We start from the raw sequence: 13,881 nt of genomic DNA, 5'->3' as shown, positions 1-13,881 counted from the left end.
GTTGAGAAGCAAAGGTTACAATGTCACACATATTGATTTCTTCAAGAATTATCGTAAAAGAAGAGCATAATTACGAATCTTAACTGTGGTCAATAACTTGGACAAAATCACTATAAAAAAGGTAATTGGACTCCAAAAAATGGCGCAGCAGTCAAAACGCGAAAGCCTTCTTGGAAGAGCGTGAAAAAGACAGCTCAAAAAAGATATACATTTCGAATTTTGAGCAAAGTGTTAACTAGAGTTACTCAAGAGCCACCATCACCACCACCACCAATGCCAATGATGCCACTGAAACGATCAGTTTGGCTGAAGCAAAGAGAATCATCACCAATAGCCTACCACTTACAAGTATCGATCCCGACAACAATGAATATGCCAGTAGTTTGATGCGGTTTAGGTGCGATATCCTGTATTCAATGGGGCCTCTCCTGACATACGAATCCTACCTATAACATCTCCTTGCTCTGTCTAATATTATGTTCATCAGTAAGACCTATTGCGACCCGATATTGGAAAGTTACTTCTAAAAGCCAATTCCTGAAATCCGCCAAAGCTTGTATCAGTCGCTTGGATTTAACCAAATGGAAAACTTCCCTTCGGATGTCATGTTGTCTCTGCTCATCAACGTCATCAACGTTAATTGTCGTGTTCTCACAAGGAAAAGCCGGATCCTGGAATTGATCAACGTTACCGCCGATAAAGTCCTGATCTGTATACTGCAAGTCAAGACAATTGTAAAGTCACTGCCATTCAACAACCAAAAGAAGGAGATCAAAGAGTTTGAATTATGCACAAGGTACCTACAACCATGCTTCCAAAAGATTTTCGACTCGGATGACCTGGATGTTATGTTTAAGTGACTTAATGTTAGCTGCCCTACTGATAAAGACATTGATGCTACTCAAATAACCATACACCGGATTCTCTTATCATAAGTATTCATTGTGCTAGCTCCAACCGCAATACATCCCACCCCGTGAAGTTTGCATTTTTAGTAATCCTTTCTCTAACTGGTGATTAAGGAGAATCATAGCTTTGGAATCTGAAGTGTCATCTTGCAAGTGCTAAGCGTCGGGTACAAAACGTGAGTCTTTCAAAGCTTTGCCGAGAACGACAACAAAGTCACAGGCTATGTTGAAGTCAAACAAATCAAGCATAAAATCAAAGTTGGTACAGCTGAATATTAATAACAGCACACGTTTCAAGTCATGACTGTAGGTAGGTTTATTCTCAACAATATAATTTCGTGTATGCTAAATAATTTACTTTTTAGAGACCACTTGAGCCTGGAAGATATCTCTGAGTTGATAAGAGCTTGGATCAGTGACTCGGCGGAGAAGCGCCTGATATAAAAAGGCACCCAGAAAACACAACCGATTGGACATGAATACAAAACACTTGCTCATCATGACATTTTTTGTATCATGTAGCTTAATAGTGCCAGCAAATCTCTAAAGAAGAGGTATGATGACACAGGTTGAGGTAAACTGAAACTGGGCTATTTTCTTGAAGGACAGCGATTGGTGATTCTTGTTTGGGTCTCCGAACGCAACACCTGACTTGTTGAATCGGCTATTTTAAACCATTCCTTTCTCATCCTTTATTTTTGTATTATTTGTGGGCAAGAAATCGTCAACAAAACAACCTTCAAATGAACTAAACGGGTTGAGGAGCAATGATCAGAATATATCGCATGTTTTTTTCCTCAAAAATCAACGTAAAATAAGACAACATTACAATTCTTAACTGTGATCAAGTACGTAGAAGATGACGATATCAAAAAAAAAAAAAAAATCGTGGTTGATGATTACAAAAAATGGCGCAGCAGTCAAAATGTGATAGCCTTCTAAGAAGAACTTGTAGAAGACGCCATTGAACCTGTGGACGAAGCCGAATCCGATGCGAGTTCTTCTGTGGCCGGCTCCAGCAACAACACACCGTTCACCACCACTACCACCACCACCATTGCCAATGATACCACTGAAACGATCAGTTTGGCTGAAGCAAAAACCATCATCACCAACAACCTACCACTAAGAAGTATTGACGCCGACAACAATATGTATGCCAGTGGTTTGATGCGGTTTAGGTGCAATATCCTGGATTCAATGGGGTCTCTCCTTACATACGAGTCTCACCTACAACATCTTGCTTTGTCAAATATCCTGTTCCTAAACAAGATCTACTGTGACCCAATTTTGGAGCATTACTTTGAAAAGCCAATTCCTAAAATCCGCCTAAGCTTGTATCAGTCGCTTGGATTCAACCAGATGGAAAACTTTCCTTCGGATGTCATGATGTCTCTGTTCACCATAGTCATCAAAGTTAATCGCCGTATACTCACCAGGATAAACCAAGAAAGCAGGATCCTGGACTTAATCAACGTTACCGCAGACCAAGTCCTTTTCCATATAATTCAATGCGTGAAGACGATGGTAAAGTCAATTCCCTTTTACAATCAGAAGAAGGAGATCAAAGATCTTGAATTGTGTACAAGGTATCTACAACCCTGTTTCCAAAAACTCTTTGATTCAGATGACCTGTCCATCATGTTTAAGTAGTTCAGTGTCAGCTATTTCACAGACACTGACATGGATGCCACTCAAAACCGACCAGATGGCTGCGCTGAAAACGATATCACCGCAACAGGTTATCTGGAAGTTAAGCCAATCAAGCACACCAAGAAACACCATAAAATAAACATCGATTTACATGGTTTATGTATGTTTGCGAAGACGGGTAACTAGCAAGTATAAATCAAAGCATAAAATTCAGGTCATAGTTGTCGGTAAGTTATTACATTCATCAAAAATAATTTTGTGAATACTAAAATCTTGTTTCCAAAGACCAATGATGGGTTTGCCAGCCTACCCCCCTGATGCAATTCCCACGCCTGCTGTCTATTGTACTTTTAAACCCTAAGCCTGTGGCACCAGTAATCGTATTTATTGATTCAATGACGTAAATGAAACAGAAATTATTTTTCACCTACAGAAGATACTTTATTGGTCAAGCGGTTGGACTTCTTTTGCGCAGCGAACCTGGGACAAATTTTTGGAACCTGTTGAGTAAGAAACATGTGCCGATACTTCATTATCATGTTTTTTGAGGGTACCCTGTGTTAACCTGTTGGCTTCATATCCTATTGAACGAAATCAAGAACGTGTTTGCAAAATTGAATGAGGAGCTAGCAAGGCCACTCAAAACTGGAAGATGTCTATGTGTTTGTGAGAGCATGAATTAGTGGCTCGGTGAGGGAATGCGTCATCTTGAAAAAGTATCCAGAAAACCACATCGGATCGGACAGGAATACAAAACAGTTTCTCATCATGACAGCTTCTGTATCATACAGCTTGATAGTATCAGCAATTCTGTAAAGAAAGGGTATGATGATACAGATCGCAATCTGATTGCAACATTGAAGCGGTTGACTGAACCCTGATTCTGAAAGAATGGTTATTGGTGATTCTTGGTGATCTTGGTTTGGATGTTCAGAAATGACATTTGACTTGTTTAAGGGGTTATTTTCAATTATGCAAAATGTCAGAAAAAGAGAAGCTCATAGTTTTCATCCTTTATTTCTTTTCGATTACGGTGAAAAATTGTAAGAAAACCGCATAACCAGTGAAATAAACTGGCCAAGCAGCAAATATGACAATATATCGCATTTAGACATCATCCATTTTTTTTTAAAAGTTATCATAAAAGAAGGGCACAATTGCGGTTTCTGACTTTGGTGGAATTTGTGGAGGATCAGGAGAAGCGTAAAGAAATACTCCATGAATATAAAAAATGGCGTCATAGCAGAAATGCGAAGGAGTATTGGAAGAGGAGAGAAGACGCTGAGCTTGGGGAAGAAGATGAATCAGAGGCAAGCTCTTCTGTGGCCGGCAGCAGCACCACAATGTCCATCGTCACCACTACTACCACACCACCACCACTGCCACCACTGCCACTGCCACTACCACTACCACTGCCACTACCACTACCACTACCACTACCACTGCCACTACCACTGCCACCACTGCCACTGCCACTACCACTACCACTACCACTGCCACTACCACTGCCACCACTGCCACTACCACTACCACTACCACTACCACTACCACTACCACTGCCACTACCACTACCACTGCCACTACCACTACCACTACCACTACCACTACCACTACCACTACCACTACCACTACCACTACCACTACCACTACCACTACCACTACCACTACCACTACCACTACCACTACCACTACCACTACCACTACCACTACCACTACCACTACCACTACCACTACCACTACCACTACCACTACCACTACCACTACCACTACCACTACCACTACCACTACCACTACCACTACCACTACCACTACCACTACCACTACCACTACCACTACCACTACCACTACCACTACCACTACCACTACCAATAATGCCAATGCCGATGATACCACTGAAACGATCAGTTTGGCTGAAGCAAAGAGAATCATCATCAATAGCCTGCCACTTACAAGTATTGATTCCAACAACAACGTATATGCCAGTAGTTTGATGCGTTTTAGGTCTGACATCCTGGAGTCAATAGGGACTCTCCTGACATACGAGTCTAACCTGCAACATCTTCTAGCTCTGTCGAATATTCTATTCATCGGCAAGATCTACTGCGATTCGATTTTGAAACGTTATTTTGAAAAGCCTATTCCTAAAATTCGACAAACCTTTATCAGTCGCTGTGAGTTAACCAGATGGAAAACTTCCTTTCTGATATCATGATATCTCTGCTCAACATAGTCATCAACGTTAATTGCCGTATACTCACCAGGATAAACGAAGAAAGCAGGATCCTGGATTTAATCAACGCTACCGCAGACCAAGTCCTTATCCGTATACTGCAATGCGTGAAGACGATGGTAGAGCCACTTCCCTTTCACAATCAGAAGAAGGAGATCAAAGAGCTTGAATTGTGTACATGGTATCTACAACCCTGTTTCCAAAAACGCTTTGACTCAGATGACCTGTCCATCATGTTTAATTGGCACAATGTCAGCTGCTTTACAGATACCGACATCTATACTACTCAAAACTGTCCAGATGGCTGCGTTGAAAACCACCTCACAGCAACAGGTTATCGGGACGTTAAACCAATCAAGCATTCCAAGAACCATCGTAAAGTAAACATCGATTTGCATCGTTTGGGCACTTTCGCGAAGACTGGTTCAAGCAAGTTCAGATCAAGGTACATGTTTTAGGTTATGACTGTTGGTAAGTTTACAACTATCAAAATACTTTTATGTATTCTTAATGTTGTTGTTTTTTTAGGAACAAATGTACAGTTTTACATTAGTAAAGCTATCTTTGATGTCTTGGTTATTTGCGAACTTGATAGTATACGCCTCCCGTTGTCACTGGCTGAACTTCCGCAATTTGTCCCGTACCCTGGCCGTTTGTATAATACTGTTGAAGTTTTCCATCGCATTGCAGTGATTCCTGTTGAACAAGGGAAATAATTTCTTATATTTGGTTCACAGTCTGCGAATTTACGAATATAAATTGGACTTTGATAATTCTGTCTTTGAAGTGTTGAAGAAGTTCCCCAATTGCTGCAGACAATTTTCGTGGTGGCTACATCCCTCTGTCAAGTCGATGATATTCCGTCGTGGATTTTCCCTGGCCATATACAAGAAAGAAAACATAAACAAAGCGACATAATGAAGAAATCGAATGTTGATCACTACTAGCTGAGTGATGGGTGATGCCTAGACATTACCAAGGCTCTTTTCTCTGGTAGTTCTGAATACAAAAAGAAGAAAGAAGAGTTGGAGAAAGGATATTTTGAGGACTAACAAAAACTCAAAGAAGATTATTCTTGGTCAAGAAAAAACAAAAGAAAAGCTGAAGATATCAATGATGCTGCTGCTGAAGCTGGTTTGGAAGAAAGAGGATGGTTTTTTTTTTCTTTTCTTTTTTTTTCTTTTTTTGATGGCTTTGCCTGAAGAATGTGTCTGTAAAGGGTGTATTGATAAAACAAACGCTTTGGAGAAACAAATTGATGGTAGGACGCGCGTGCCGTTGATGACAGTAAATCTTATTTTGGTCAGGGTGATATAAGTGAAAGACATGATGTTATTGAAGACGATGTTGTTGATAATGACGAAAAAAATATTATTGAAGCAAAAGATGACAGGAAAGTAGAGATTGACAACGAGCAATATTCCTTAGAACAATTGACAAGCTACGATCAGTACATGAAATGCTCTTTTGCCTTCGATGATTTTTTGTTTAATTTAAAAGAGAGTTCGCTTTGGATCAAGCCATTTGACTTTAGGAAGTGCTTTGGATTAGATCATTTCATCATCTTTATTGCATTGGCCGTCACTGAGTTCCACCGACATACCGTGCTGACTGAAATGAACGAACTGGATGAAATGCTACAGGCAGTAAATGTTCTGTCTTTAGTATTGCTACATTTGTAGAGACTAACCCAAAACTATTTTTACAAATAATATGAATAGTTTTTTCATCGGAATGCTCGACAATATACCTTTGGAACCCATTTATATTGTAAAGAGCCGAGGTATTATCCTCTCTATTTAAATGTAACACAAGTCTACATTATCAGTGTGCGTATATTAGTTTTTCGAAATAAAAAATGCTAAACGGCCACTAATAAAACAATATGAAAAGATTTCAATTGTGCTTTGCTATGCATTTAAAACTTCTTATAATGTATATATATTTATAATTGAGACTGAAATAAAAACTTTATTTCTCTTTCTCTTTCACAATAATAATAACAATACTAGCGATAAGAAATGGTCGCTTTACTAAACAATTTGGTAAGTCAGAATAATGTACTTTCACAAATATTTGAAAAACTCGAGACTTTAGATAGAACAAAAACTTCGCGGTGTAGAAGAGACAGTTAATAGTCTCAAAGACTCAAAGGATGCCAGCCTGAGCGAGAGGATCATTTTTGCAGTCCAGGCCAATAATACGAGTTTTGTCCGTAATGGAGAGTCGCAAGATGTGAACAAGCGCAGCGCTATCAAGATCTTGATAGATAATTACTGTCATGATGGGATTGACCTTTACGAAATATTGTTAAAGGAGTGCCGCCAGAGTGTCCAGAGTATTCGAGCACGGAAACACTACCTGGGACGAACTCAACGTGAACATCAAGGACTCGTTGATTGCCGGTACTGCAAATACTCCTGGGCAATCAAAACCGGAATTTGAGCTCTTACGTCTTTGCCAACGTTTCAGGCCTATCCGCTTTTTATGCCAACAATCTTGGTCATCAAGTGCAAGTAAACGCAATGCTCGCGTTTCTGTCACAAATAATAGAGTCGAAGGTACTGTTAACTATTGGACAAACATCCTTCTTATATGACATGAACTAACATCCTATAAATTTAGTGCAAGGTGATATCAAAGCTGAATACTATTTTTACAGGTAGCTGTAATTATAATGCAGTAAAGTAGATATATATCTAGATGAGTATATTATCACATTTATATTCAATAAAGTACCATTTAATTAAGCATAGAAAAATGTGCGAAAAATCAATTATTTTACGATATAGTGCTCTATTACATACACCATACGAAAGATATAAATGTATGTGATTTTTCAAGAGTTACATTTAAACGCCATAGAATATATGTCTTTTTAATAAGTACACCTGCAATATGTCTTTTTAACAAAGATATGACAGCAACACCATTTAGATGTCCTCAAATGGAGACATCTGGATAACATGGAATATATGGTATTTTGGTGGTTTAATTAGGACATATATTTTGACAATATTTAATGTAAAATTATGTCCATAGCGGACATATTTTATCATCATTGCAACCTATTTTTTTTTTAGTGGTGATAAATATATAGTTACATTATGATTGCTATGATTACAACTATGATAAACTAAAAGACATAATGCAGAATTTTATAAACTGAAACGTTTCCTATAAGTCTTTTTTATTCTACTATCAGATGCTTCGTACAAAGTTTTGATGACAGTCTTTTAACTACTTTGTGTCTTTCTTTTCTTAGACCCGTAAACAAGACCTATTCCGTTTTCATAGTAGCTAACCAATTTGTTTCCCTAACCCTGCGCAACTTTCATTACCTGACGGAGGGCATTTCCCAAGGAAAGTCCGGGCTCTACAAAATGGTATAAGTTTCTGTGAAAAGACTCAATTCCGTTGGTAGTTAGTTCTTAAGTCATGCTCATGCAATTCTCGCTTCATATTCGTATCCTAATTGAAAATGGTAGGTCGAGCATGGTCATTCAACCACCATTGTAACCAGCTATCGCATTTAGGAAACGTCTTTAAAAGACTCCTCTCTGTTTAATAAAAGACTTCTTCCCTGGTCGTTTTTTGCAACTTGTTAAGAAGAGGAATATATTCTTTGGATTTACCGGCAGGGACAATTCTTTGGATTTGGATGATTCTTTGGACAGATCTCATCCAATGAAATTAATATCCTTTTATTAATGACAAGGATGTTTAATCGTCCGTGTTGAAATGCTCTTTACAGGCTTGTTGAAAGCCTCGTTGCTCAGTTTTAGAGAAATCTAAAATTATATAAAAGAAAAACTTTGGATTGATTGCACACTTCTTAAACAACGCTTTGAAGTAGAAGGCAAAATTTCTGCAGTTTGGTAAGTAATGACAGCTTGAAAAAACACTATACTTTTTTATTTTTTCGACGTAGATAACTGATGAGGCCAGATAATAACCGGAAGACACCGCTTTGTAAGTAAAATCCGTGATTGTGGGATGCTTGTCAAAAGGCAACTTACATTTTGTCATTTCAGGAGAGGAAAATATTATAAAGTTAGGAAAGTCAATTTTGATTTTATTGAACTCTTCGAAAAAGTCGCCGTTGCTTTTGCTTTCAAGTCCCTGTATAATTCTTGACTTTTTCAGCTCCATCTTAGCACGTTCTTTATTTCCAAGAATTGGATTGATGCTTTGAATAAATATTATGTCTTAAGAGCCGGCAACTGCAGTAGTAGGCGTTATGCTAGGATTATTTTACATAATGTTATCGAGTTCTAACTTTTCTGTCGTAGAAAGATGCTTAAAGTTGTATACACCATGAGTGTCTTATCTTGCAATTCTTATTTGAAATATGCATCATGGTACAAGTTCTGGCTTTTACTTGAAAGACATACTCTACTTTTACATCACATTTAATCCAGTTCAAAAAGCGTCTCACAGTGATGACAATTACTTTGTCTGATAGCAACCTCCCCGTTAAGAGGTCTGGTTGCCTTTCCATAAAATAATAACAACTTCTTTTGGGAGTTTCAATAGCTCCCAAGCATGACTTTACAATACGGCGGCCATGTTCGTGATCGTCATCTATCATAAGCTTTGAGAGTTTTCCTTTGTTGGGCTTATACGAGTTTTCGGTTGCTAAGGACCGGCTAATGTTAAAATCACAGTCTTGAAACAATTTTGTGGACTCATTGAAGTGAACTTTTGACGTCTATGTATGCAAATTCTCGGGAAATTGTACTTTAAACAGCGGAAAAAGCAGAAAATTTGAAATTTGGTGTATACAGTATGTTTAACCCCAGCACCGTCATATACGTAGTCAAATTTCATTTGGCTAAGCCACAGACATTTTAAATATTTCATAAAATTTTTTTTTAAGGATCTTGTTTTCTCCTCAATCTTCATTTGTGTATAATGTGATAACAGATAAGTTTATAACTTGCTCAGTAAAACGGTCAATTGATAGGTGTGCCAACGTCGTAGGCCCTAGCTGCTATACTTCCACCACTCCGCCGAATGTGCCAACGTTGTAGGCCAACGGACACGCTGGACTTTGTGCCTGCCTAAGCCTAGTAGCTATACAGCCACCATGTTTTCATCGAATTTGGACTTGGACACGTTGTCCCCTGTGATCTTGTGTTCCCTTGCGTTCAGCCTAAGCCTTGTTAGAATTTGATGGCAATTGATACTAGAAATAGACAATTGATAGGAGTGCCCCTCTTCTCATCCCGTCTTCTCATCCCCTCTTCTCATCCCCTCTTCTCATCCCCTTTTCTCATCCCCTTTTCTCATCCCCTTTTCTCATCCCCTCTTCTCATCCCCTCCAACGTCGTAGGCCCTAGCTGATATACTTCCACCACTCCGCCGAATATGCCAACGTTGTAGGCCAACGGACACGCTGGACTTTGTGCCTGCCTAAGCCTAGTAGCTATACAGCCACCATGTTTTCATCGAATTTGGACTTGGACACGTTGTCCCCTGTGGTTCCTTGTATTCCTTGCGTTCAGCCTAAGCCTTGTTAGAATTTGATGGCAATTGATACTAGAAATAGACAATTGATAGGAGTGCCCACGTCGTAGGCCCTAGCTGCTATACTTCCACCACACCGCCGAATATGCCAACGTTGTAGGCCAACGGACACGCTGGACTTTGTGCCTGCCTAAGCCTAGTAGCTATACAGCCAACATATTCTCATTGAATTTTGACTTGGACACGCTGTCCCTTGTGTCAGCCCAAGCCTCGCTGGAATTTGATGACAATTGACACTAGAAATAGACGAATTACTAATTTTTTTTTTTTTATATATATAGACAAGGTTCTACTCACTACACTCAATCATGTAGTGATATTACAACTTATACAATGCGTCTTCCTTATAACATGTACCTGTGGCTTAATACTATAACATGTACCTGTGGCTTAATACTATAACATGTACCTCTGGCTTAATACTATAACATGTACCTGCGGCTTGATACTATAACATGTACCTGTGGCTTAATACTGTTCTGAACATAAAATATACCCTTACCAATTATCAAAGGATTACAATTTTTCTGAAATAAATTTATATCTATTTGACAAATAAATCGAATTATTACTTATCATGCTTGGCTACAGCCACTGGTAGGAACATGGTAAACCTTGCGCATTAGTTGAAAGCTGTCCTTTGTAACACTTTTATTTCACTTCCCTTGAAATTTCAAGTTATCTTTAAATGAAACAACAAAATGCCTGTCATGAACGTGAATCCTGATGCAAATGTTCGCATTCCCGTCTATGTATGCTTTTAAAGAAGACAAGAACGTTAGAACTTCTTCGTGGACATTTTGGTTTCAATGCTCCTCGTCTTAGGTTAAGCGGGATGACGGACGCTAACAATAAGGTTTTCTTTAATGTACACGCAACTCCCGACCAGCTCTTTCTTCACTTTCCGCCCAAGTGATTGACTTGGACTAGCCTAAGTATATTACTTGGATTATACTCTTAATGATGACAGTTGTCAACTACCAGAATAAGCAGTCCTTTCTACATCAACGCTGACTTCACTGACTCTGACTTCATGTGAATGGCTCGTTTTCATGATATCTCCAGGTGTCATGTGTTTGCTATCCCTCATGAAGAATTGTAAGTCCCCGAAAAGCAACATTTGCTGTTGGCAAATGATTTACGAAAATTGATTATATATAACAAATGACTAACGCTTCTGTTATATGGCAAACACAAGTCCTCTATACCAACCTCGATCCTTTTTCACATAGTTAAAAGATTGATTTCGTGTATTCAATTATTTCTTGGTTTTGTTACGGGTTGGGTCAATGCGACCCGATTGGGCACGAGTCCCAGAGTCATAAATAAACAATTTTTTTTTATCTGCTCCCCCTTTTCCAACAACAATTTTTTACATATTATTAAAATTAAAAAATGGCATAGGTGAATTAGCTTAAACATATATATTTTTTTTCTTGAGGAATAATTACAATGCAGCCGTTTTGAATTCGTGGATCGCTAGAATTGTCAGAGAGAAGCAAGAAGTGTTGAATGTACTGCCATAATATTCAATACTTTCTGACAGGTGCAGGATTTAACAATAGTTGGGTTTGAATGCCTTGGTCCGAAAAGTATCACACAGTATTTGCGAAAAGAGCGGAAGAGCTCTCGTGCTCCAAATGCCTGGGCTGTAGTAATTGCAGGTTGTACAATAATTCTACATGTTTGCTAACCAGTTTGCGTAATGCTTTTTGTTATATCCATTGACTAACCTATCAGAAACAATCATGATTTTCAAGGCATATTCCGAACAGTATAAGGTCCAGATTTTGATTCGATACCCTTTAAATAAGAAAAACCTACTTTTATTTTGGCATGTGTAGAGTAGTAGCTGTTGGGCGTGATGATACTTGAAGCGAGTGCAGCCATACAAGATTAGTAATGACATTTGCGTAAATAGAGCTATAAATTAATAATACCTCTGAGAGTGTTGCGGTTTAAAAAATCCAAATTCTTCATACATACTTTGACAAAATTCATTTTGCAAGACTCAGTCAAATGCAATGTAAATGATTCTGGGTGGTAGCTTTGACAAGATCAAGATATATCAAACTCCTCAAAACGCTATATCTCATACCATGGACCCTGTCTTAGCGACTTATTTCGGCACTAGACTATTTAACCACTTGTCGGATTGAATGTCATTTAGCTTTTTGCCGGAATTCGGAGAGTAATATATAGCATCAAAGCCGGAATAGTTTGGGTTCTGGATATGCCAGGAAAAGCTTTGGACGACCAATCACATCGGAATCATGATCGTTTAGAAGAAAAACCAGTAAAGCTGCTCAATTTTCGTTTCATGGGTAAATCACACAAGATTTGATACAAACAGGCTCTGACAGTAGCACCGTAATCTCGGCCATGTTTTCCAGAGTTGAATGTAGACATTTGAACACCAAAATACAAGGAGCGAAGTTGGTTTGTAACAATGGATAATAGGCGTTGTGTTTGACAAGTGTTGGGTTCATGAGGCCCTTCGATTAATGCAAGCAGTATTGTGTTTTCTTTCTTTATGCGTTCCTCGACGGGTAAATTATTTACTTGCAGATAAAAAGCGACGCAAGAAGCGGAAGTAGTATCATATGGTTGGAATCCATCTATGTTTAACTGGGTTGTAAGTATATCTCATCTTTACTTTTCTTTTTTGTATTCTAACCTGCATTCAATGTCAAACATAAAGATTTACTGCTGTTTACAAAAGGTTCACCACTGGGAGAAAGAATACTTCGTCACATTATTCCCTGGGAGCAATGGTGCATCATATCAGTTGGGTTTACAGCCTCTTCAAAACTACGCCATTCTTCACACTTCTCCTCAAATTCTTCTCTCAGATACAACTTTTGGATCGAACTTATAAGAAAATGGTATACAAACTTTTTGATTGGAATATCGGAACCGTCTTGAAATAATGGGGTTTTAGAAGGCATTTTTTTGAGGATATTGATAAATGTACATATTTGTGGAGGCCCAGGATGTGTTAACCCGTTGCTTGTAGCATAAAGATAAACTAAATAGCATTTGGGACAAGTTGCGTAGACAGTCATATCTTTGGTAAGATCGATAAATCCAGTTTGAAGCTTGATTGTGGGTAGCGATTTTGGAAATTCAAATTACTGAATAGCATACGTAACAGATTAAGTAAGTTTTGTGTAGCGATGATGGTCAAAAAGACCATTTGGAATATAAGTACAAAACAACAAATAAACAAGTAAGTGGGATCTTGTGGTATTCTGGGATGATTATTTTGTTGGACTACGATTATTTCAATAAAGTTGCAAATATTTATTCCGAAATTCAAGCCTACCTTTTTTTATGATAAATTTTTCACCTTGATCATCCAAATCATCTAGCATCTTGAGAACTTCATCGGTCCAATATATCTCACTGCTGCTTTCGACAGTAAGTTGATTTTCATTATCATCATTTGCATCAACGCTATAATATTGGTCAAATATTAAGCTTTCTTCGTAATCACACTCATCATTTTGAAATATCACTCAGTATCATGTTAAAAATCATTTTTTCATAAACCTGCCTGAA

The 13,881-nt window shown here is 38.3% G+C and overlaps 6 protein-coding genes across 6 annotated transcripts; 4 read left to right on the top strand and 2 right to left on the bottom strand.

Moving 5' to 3' along the window:
* Nucleotides 1-446: 446 nt before the first annotated feature.
* EV154DRAFT_477211 (uncharacterized protein) lies at nt 447-1,409 on the bottom strand (the record flags this gene model as incomplete). Its single annotated transcript, XM_051598086.1, has 3 exons — nt 447-709; nt 805-839; nt 1,267-1,409. The coding sequence occupies 3 exons, from the start codon at nt 1,407-1,409 to the stop codon at nt 447-449; spliced, it is 441 nt and encodes a 146-aa protein (XP_051462175.1).
* A 789-nt stretch (nt 1,410-2,198) lies between these two features.
* On the top strand, nt 2,199-2,613 carry EV154DRAFT_494855 (uncharacterized protein; the record flags this gene model as incomplete). The annotated part of the gene is made up of 1 exon (XM_051599954.1): nt 2,199-2,613. A coding segment is annotated over exon 1 (287 nt), but the record flags the coding sequence as incomplete, so codon positions are not given.
* Nucleotides 2,614-3,709: 1,096 nt separating this feature from the next.
* On the top strand, nt 3,710-5,258 carry EV154DRAFT_594398 (uncharacterized protein; the record flags this gene model as incomplete). The annotated part of the gene is made up of 3 exons (XM_051606969.1): nt 3,710-3,906; nt 4,467-4,555; nt 4,738-5,258. Coding segments are annotated over 3 exons (798 nt in total), but the record flags the coding sequence as incomplete, so codon positions are not given.
* A 57-nt stretch (nt 5,259-5,315) lies between these two features.
* EV154DRAFT_393701 (uncharacterized protein) lies at nt 5,316-5,474 on the top strand (the record flags this gene model as incomplete). The annotated part of the gene is made up of 1 exon (XM_051595146.1): nt 5,316-5,474. A coding segment is annotated over one exon (159 nt), but the record flags the coding sequence as incomplete, so codon positions are not given.
* A 505-nt stretch (nt 5,475-5,979) lies between these two features.
* Nucleotides 5,980-7,457, top strand: EV154DRAFT_594389 (uncharacterized protein; the record flags this gene model as incomplete). Its single annotated transcript, XM_051606968.1, has 5 exons — nt 5,980-6,000; nt 6,057-6,437; nt 6,513-6,574; nt 7,108-7,352; nt 7,417-7,457. The coding sequence occupies 5 exons, from the start codon at nt 5,980-5,982 to the stop codon at nt 7,455-7,457; spliced, it is 750 nt and encodes a 249-aa protein (XP_051462171.1).
* Nucleotides 7,458-8,514: 1,057 nt separating this feature from the next.
* Nucleotides 8,515-11,538, bottom strand: EV154DRAFT_594387 (uncharacterized protein; the record flags this gene model as incomplete). Its single annotated transcript, XM_051606967.1, has 6 exons — nt 11,302-11,538; nt 10,782-10,864; nt 10,498-10,556; nt 10,387-10,456; nt 9,186-9,502; nt 8,515-8,980 (listed from the first exon to the last, which is right to left on the bottom strand). Exons 1-6 carry the CDS (start codon nt 11,438-11,440, stop codon nt 8,515-8,517), a joined length of 1,134 nt encoding a protein of 377 aa, XP_051462170.1. The 5' UTR covers nt 11,441-11,538.
* Between the last annotated feature and the right edge of the window lie 2,343 nt (nt 11,539-13,881).

This window comes from Mucor mucedo (genome assembly GCF_025094135.1).
Source record: "Mucor mucedo strain NRRL 3635 chromosome Unknown EV154scaffold_9, whole genome shotgun sequence".
In the NCBI taxonomy this organism is placed as follows: Eukaryota; Fungi; Mucoromycota; class Mucoromycetes; order Mucorales; family Mucoraceae; genus Mucor; species Mucor mucedo.
The sequence above is the reverse complement of the archived record's forward strand: the minus strand, read 5'-3'. Positions and strand labels throughout refer to the sequence as shown.